At 39.1% G+C, this 5982-nt stretch overlaps 1 protein-coding gene across 1 annotated transcript; it reads right to left on the bottom strand.

The window, feature by feature from the left end:
• Nucleotides 1-321: 321 nt before the first annotated feature.
• LOC140035027 (uncharacterized) lies at nucleotides 322-5689 on the bottom strand. Its single transcript, XM_072074313.1, has 9 exons — nucleotides 5424-5689; nucleotides 3422-4185; nucleotides 3116-3304; nucleotides 2878-2986; nucleotides 2713-2771; nucleotides 2533-2629; nucleotides 1908-2270; nucleotides 1440-1775; nucleotides 322-914 (listed from the first exon to the last, which is right to left on the bottom strand). Exons 1-9 carry the CDS (start codon nucleotides 5587-5589, stop codon nucleotides 817-819), a joined length of 2181 nt encoding a protein of 726 aa, XP_071930414.1. The 5' UTR covers nucleotides 5590-5689; the 3' UTR covers nucleotides 322-816.
• Between the last annotated feature and the right edge of the window lie 293 nt (nucleotides 5690-5982).

Raw genomic sequence — 5982 nt, forward strand, 5'->3', positions numbered from 1 at the left:
AAGAACGGAATTGGTAGTGGAGCAAAGAATTAAACATTTTCTTGTTTGAAGCTCTTCATCTCGGTTCTTTTCTTCTTTATCCACATACATAAAGAGCATAAACTTTATAGTTGACATACAAATACATTGCACAGAAGATTTCTCTGATAGGGTCATTTGGTCATTCAGACACCATTACCATCCTACACATTAGCTTGGACCATCATGGAGAAAACCAAACTACGACTCCTTGAATACTGTTGTTCCTGCATGAGGAAGCGACAGATGCCCATCAGAACGCAGCTAGGCAAGAGTAAAAGCATCCCAAACAGCCAGTCAAAATTTGGCCCCAAGGATTCTCTGTTTCATTTCTCAAACCAACGGGAGATATAGAACGGCCTAACGTTGTATGTAAATAACCGCAGCTTTAGTTTACAGACAGCACTACTGTCATTTTTCACAGGACAACAGTCAGGCGACAATGTGCAATACTCTAAACTCCCACAAACTTTTAACGTTGTATATAATAAATACTCATAAAAGAAAGTAACCTACAATAAGCACATAGCAAAATCCTATCCACCTTGGAATGTATGGACATACTAGGAGGTGGTTAGAAGCATTTCCTTGAAAACCTAACACGTCATTCTATCGATGCCCTTCCATGGGCTCTATGAGTATTTCTTCCATACATCTTCAGTTCCTTTTTCTTCATTGCTTCCAAGATCTTCTGATACCTTGGGTCAATTTCTCACTTAAAACTGCGCCACCAACTCAACCCATCCAAGAACGCTTTGGATTTCAAGAAGTTGGAAAGGCATCCCCAAGAAATCAATGCTACCATGGGCCTGGGGGGCCATAACCTCCATGATGCTCTTTACCGGGGGGGAAGTTTCCATATGAAGGCCTTGGAACAGGAGCTCCATATGGAGAACCTGGGATCATAATAAGAAGAAAACTCTTTGGACATTACTGTACGTTGAAGAAATCAAATAACACATTCGAATCACAATGGAGAAAAAAAAAAAAGAAATGTTTATACCAAGCATGAGAAACAAAGTAACGACTAAGTTGATATTCTTCAACAGGTTGTCACCATCTCTAGCTCAAAAATACAGAAAGAAAAACATCCCACCCAGCGAGGAAGGAAACTCATCACAGTTTGTCCAAGATGCAATAAAATTAAAGTTGCATATTGGTGTATGGCACTCATGACCCACTTTTACCAATTTGAAAGTTGATTAAGTTTTACCACATAGATATTAGAAGAAAATGTAACTCGATATCATACTTGAATATTTTCCTAATTCCTATTACAAATATTTGGAAATTAATGAAAACAAGATTTTTCCAAATATAAGTTTTACTGGAAATCACCAAGGATGTCACAATAACAGAACAACAAAGAATTCATAAATTCTGCTTAAAAGAAATATAGTGTGATGAAGGAAGCTACTAACCGTATGGTCCTGCTGTAGTAGACCCAAATGTAGGTGGTCCCGTACCCAAGAGCTCCTGTGATGAACATTGTGGCTGACTAGCATATACAATTTGAGAGTTAAACGGAACTGTAGTCAAACTTGCATAGGTTTCAGTCATGTGCATTCTGTTATTATCAGCTACACTGCACGTATATCCTGCTCCATAGCTCATATAAAGCTCATTCCCATTCACAGGAGCAGCAAATCTATTTTCACCATCACTTCCACCAGAGTGAGAATACCCTCCATGACTGCCATAGCTTTCAAGTCTATTAATTGGATACGAATAAGAGTTACTTCCAGCAGAGGTTCCAACTGGAGGATAAGGTGAGCATGAATTAGACCAAGGTCCAGCAAAGCCATCCAAAAGGAAAAAATTTAACTAAGAAAGACGAGAAAAGAATGCATTAACATGTAGCTGTTTTAGAAACCATAAAAGAGGCAAACCAGGTAAACTTCCTTTATTTCGCAGGGGGGCTCCAAATGAAGGAATAGACATTTCATGAGAACTTCCTCGTGGCTGACTAGCATACACATCTTGAGAGTTGAATGGAACTGTAGCCAAACTTGCATAGGGTTCAGTCATGTGCATTCTGTTATTATCAATAGCAATGGACGTATATCCTGCTCCATAGCTCCTGTAAGGCTCATTCACATCCAGAGAAGCAGCAAATCTATTTCCACAATCACTTCCACCAGAATGAGAATACCCTCCATGACACAAATATGAGTTACTTCCAGCAGGTGTTCCAACAGGAGGATAAGGCGAGTATGCATTATTAGACCAAGGTCCAGCAAAGCCCATGCCATCTGAAAACGAAAATTATTTATAAGACGAAAACATATCATTTGCATGTGGCAATTTTGGACACCACAAAAGAGAGACAAACTGGGTAAACTGCATTGATTTTGCACAGGGGTTCCATTGGAATATATGTTTTCTATTCCATAGGAAGGAATAGATGTTTCATGAGAATTTCATTGATAATTTTGCACAGGGGCTCCACATGAAGGATTAGAAGATCTATATAGGACAATGAAGGACTATCATGAGAATGGACAATGCCTTTACCAGAATGAGAGGAAACCACCACACTCGCATTGAGATTTGCTTTCATCTGATCTAAATATCTCTGCGACTCTGCTCGGCTGAGCTCTGGGAAAAAAACCTTACAGCACAAAAAGTACAGGTTACAATGCAGCCTAAAACCCAAACATGAATAGAGGAAGGAAGAATAAGAATGCAATTTACCTCATCAAAATACTCATCTGTATTGGGCATGTCCTTGCTCATTGGCAAAGTATAATTGGCTGCCACGCACCGATTACAGGTTAACACAAAAAGGAAACAGATGATGAAGAAGGAAAGGCCAAAGCATGGCAATTTAGATAGAAGGAACTACTGATCTAGACAAACCTAACATCTCATTTACAGCTTGAGCAGGAATTTCTTTTCCCATTTCTTTGTTCCTTTTATCTGAACGATTATTGAGCTCTTCCGGTCTCGGAAAAACAATAACGGCAATCTGCCTCAAGAAAACACAGCCTTTAATATCACAATATTCACGCAAGCATGGGGAAGCATAATTTCAACTTTTTAACATAAATCTCCAGGAAAAGAAAGAATCATACTTTGAAGAGAAAGAAAAAGTTACCTTATGGTAGTTCAAAAATGGCTTCAGCTTGCGTTTACGTGCATTCTTGTAGACATTTGTTTGGTCGATTATGAAATTGCGAGGCACCTTGGAAGCTCTGGACAGAAGAGTATTGAAAATCGCAGTTGCTCGTTGCATCAGACGATCAAATCGTTCACCATAGTTATGTCTACGAAGCAGACCAGGCACCTTTATGAAATTCAAGCTTTTATCAGAAAATTGAGAAGAGAAAAATGCTACTTAAAAATGAAAAAGCTCTAAAACTAAAACAAGGATACTAAGACGTGAATATGAAAGGTGTATAACCTTCATCTGATCCAGGACTAAATTGGTTCCAAGCAGAATATATCGCTTTTCTGGATGAGCCCTGACCAAATTCTCAGCCCACGTAGACTTGCCAGCAGCAGGTAATCCAACCATCATTATTAGTTCACAATCACTTACATTCTGAAACGTAGGTCCCAATATCACCTTCCGATCCTCAATTGCAGAGGCCCAGGGTTTGTAGCCTTCTTGTGGAACTAATCCATCTTCAGTCCTGAATTGCATCTGAACTTCAACATTTTTTAGCAAAACATGAGGAAATAGTGCTGATTCCCATTGCAAGCTTTTGATTGGACAATTAACCACTTCGAGGCCACCAAAACCTGCATGAAACTGAATTGCAGTTCCCAGCCACTTCCCATTCTTTGAGAAACCAATTGAAGCCATGGGTTTACTTTCAAGGTTGACACAGCAAATTATAGTGTCACCATCATCAAACTGCTCTCCATAACCTGAATATTTTCCTGCATTAGAAAACATTCCTGTGCCCCCAAAACCAAAACTGTGTAGGGTCTCCCCAAGATTTCCAACAGCATCATCTCCCCTTGAGATGCCAACCCTACATATATGCTGCTGGTCCAGTGGAGTGTCATCCATATCAACTGGCTGATGTGCAATAATTTTGCACCCAAAGCAATACTTTCCCCCAATGATTCCCACGTTGGCCCGGGCACCAGACCAGCAATAAGCAAATCCCTCCTCATAAAGTGCTGAACCACGCAGACCATCTTCTTCAATATTGAAATCTGTCAAAGAGTGATGTCCGACATCAAGCTATAGAAAGGTGAAACCAATAATGGAAAAGTATTTACTCCTAAAATTAGATCAAAGATAGCTGTTCATTGTGATTGAGTTGTACCCTAGATTATCACAAAGAAACACTTCTTGATTGCAAACAATTGAAGAAAATCTCACATACGAACTGGAAAACTAGCAGTGTATCACCCCCAATATCAAAATAATAATAATAATAAAAAGAATATGGCTGACGGTTTCTTTTCATAGGGTAGAATGCATCCAAGCCCTGACTGTTTTAGTTGAAAAAAATCCCAGCTCTGATTAGTTTAACTGAAAAATGTTCTATATACTTGACCTCTACCTCAATTTAAACATTCAGGGTCCTGACATGTCTGATGTAAATGCTAAATGATACAAGGTACAAGGTAACTTTCCAAATGGAGTTACTGTTTGATCACAATTTTTGTGTACTTGTGTACACATATACATAGGTTGAGAAACAATTTCATTGATGCACCTATTATTAAGTTAATCAATCATCATACGAGGGAAACTACACAAAGATTTAATTGTCATATGTGCCAATTTTTTATACAGAATGGATCTGTTCAAGTCCCTCCGCCTCACCAAGAACATAATTCAAGAGGCATTTTATCAGTAAAAGAAGGTATACACAAATGGCAAGAATTTCCAACAACCCACCATTATCTAACAAAATTTTCTTTCAGTCCTTTGCAATAAGGAAGATGACAGTCTCTTATGAAGAGGGAAAAATTTTAAAAAAGTTCACCGAAACCACTCAGAAGCATTATTTGTCATATACCTAAACCCTGGTTTTCCTCCTTTGACTCTCGGGGAAAAGGGGCTCTTGATTTTTACATCCTCCCATTCTTCTACCATTTTCTTAAACAACGATAAGAGAAGGCAAATTGAACCCAAGTTACTAGCCTAATCGAATGACTTCTTACCTAAATTTTAAAAAAAAAAAACACACACACACACACACACACACATTTTTGTCATAATTAAAAAACTAAAGCAACAGAACAGAAACCTAAAATTGACGGATTAACCAATGCATGTAATCATTTCCCAATGCACACAAAGACAAGCCACAAAACAAAATAATCCCAACAAATTCAAAAAAAAAAAAAAACATGCAAAGAATCCTTTTATAGGATATCGAAATTCAACCCTCTATCTTGCGAAATTGAAGGAATCGGCGATCAAGAAATGGAATTCATACCGATATCACAATCGGCCGGATTGAGGAGGACGCGACGAACGGGCAGCGCCGGATGAAAATCAGCAGAGGCTTGTTCTGCTGCTTCAATTTTCCCTTTCTTGGCATCCCTCCACGGCGCCCCGTAACCCTCTTCGATCGGCTGAGGACGCTTTGCAGATGACGCCATCGCTCAACAATAATGTCTCTCGCAAATTCTCTCAGGTAAGCTGATGCTCGCTTCGACTTCACTTCACTTCACTATACATAGCCAGTATTCTGCTGGCATATCCGTTACGTTGAGTTGGGTATTTATAGAGAACCTGAGCACCGCCTTGCCTGTGCAATGGCACGTGACATGTGTTTTTAACTTTTATTGGTTGCGTCACACTTGTAATCTGGGATTGCAGTTGATGGCGCCACTGGGGAGCCTCAATAATGAAGCTAATAACCTTAAAAGAAACTAATCAGGTGCACTCTAGGTGCATCATTTAAAAAGTTATTTTAGTCAATCATCTTTTGTGGTCGTCTTGATCCATTATGTTTAATCTCTCATCCCTTTAAGGTATGGTTAATGGAGAGA

Source organism: Coffea arabica, chromosome 2c, assembly GCF_036785885.1.
Source record: "Coffea arabica cultivar ET-39 chromosome 2c, Coffea Arabica ET-39 HiFi, whole genome shotgun sequence".
Lineage (NCBI taxonomy): Eukaryota > Viridiplantae > Streptophyta > Magnoliopsida > Gentianales > Rubiaceae > Coffea > Coffea arabica.

Coding starts and splice junctions, on each gene's coding strand:
- LOC140035027 (XM_072074313.1), bottom strand. CDS start 5,589: ATGGCGTCATCTGCAAAGCGTCCTCAGCCGATCGAAGAGGGTTACGGG. Junction 4,186..5,423: donor TCCGGCCGATTGTGATATCG/GTATGAATTCCA, acceptor ACTCTTTGACAG/ATTTCAATATTGAAGAAGAT. Junction 1,776..1,907: donor AAATAAAGGAAGTTTACCTG/GTTTGCCTCTTT, acceptor CTTATCCTCCAG/TTGGAACCTCTGCTGGAAGT.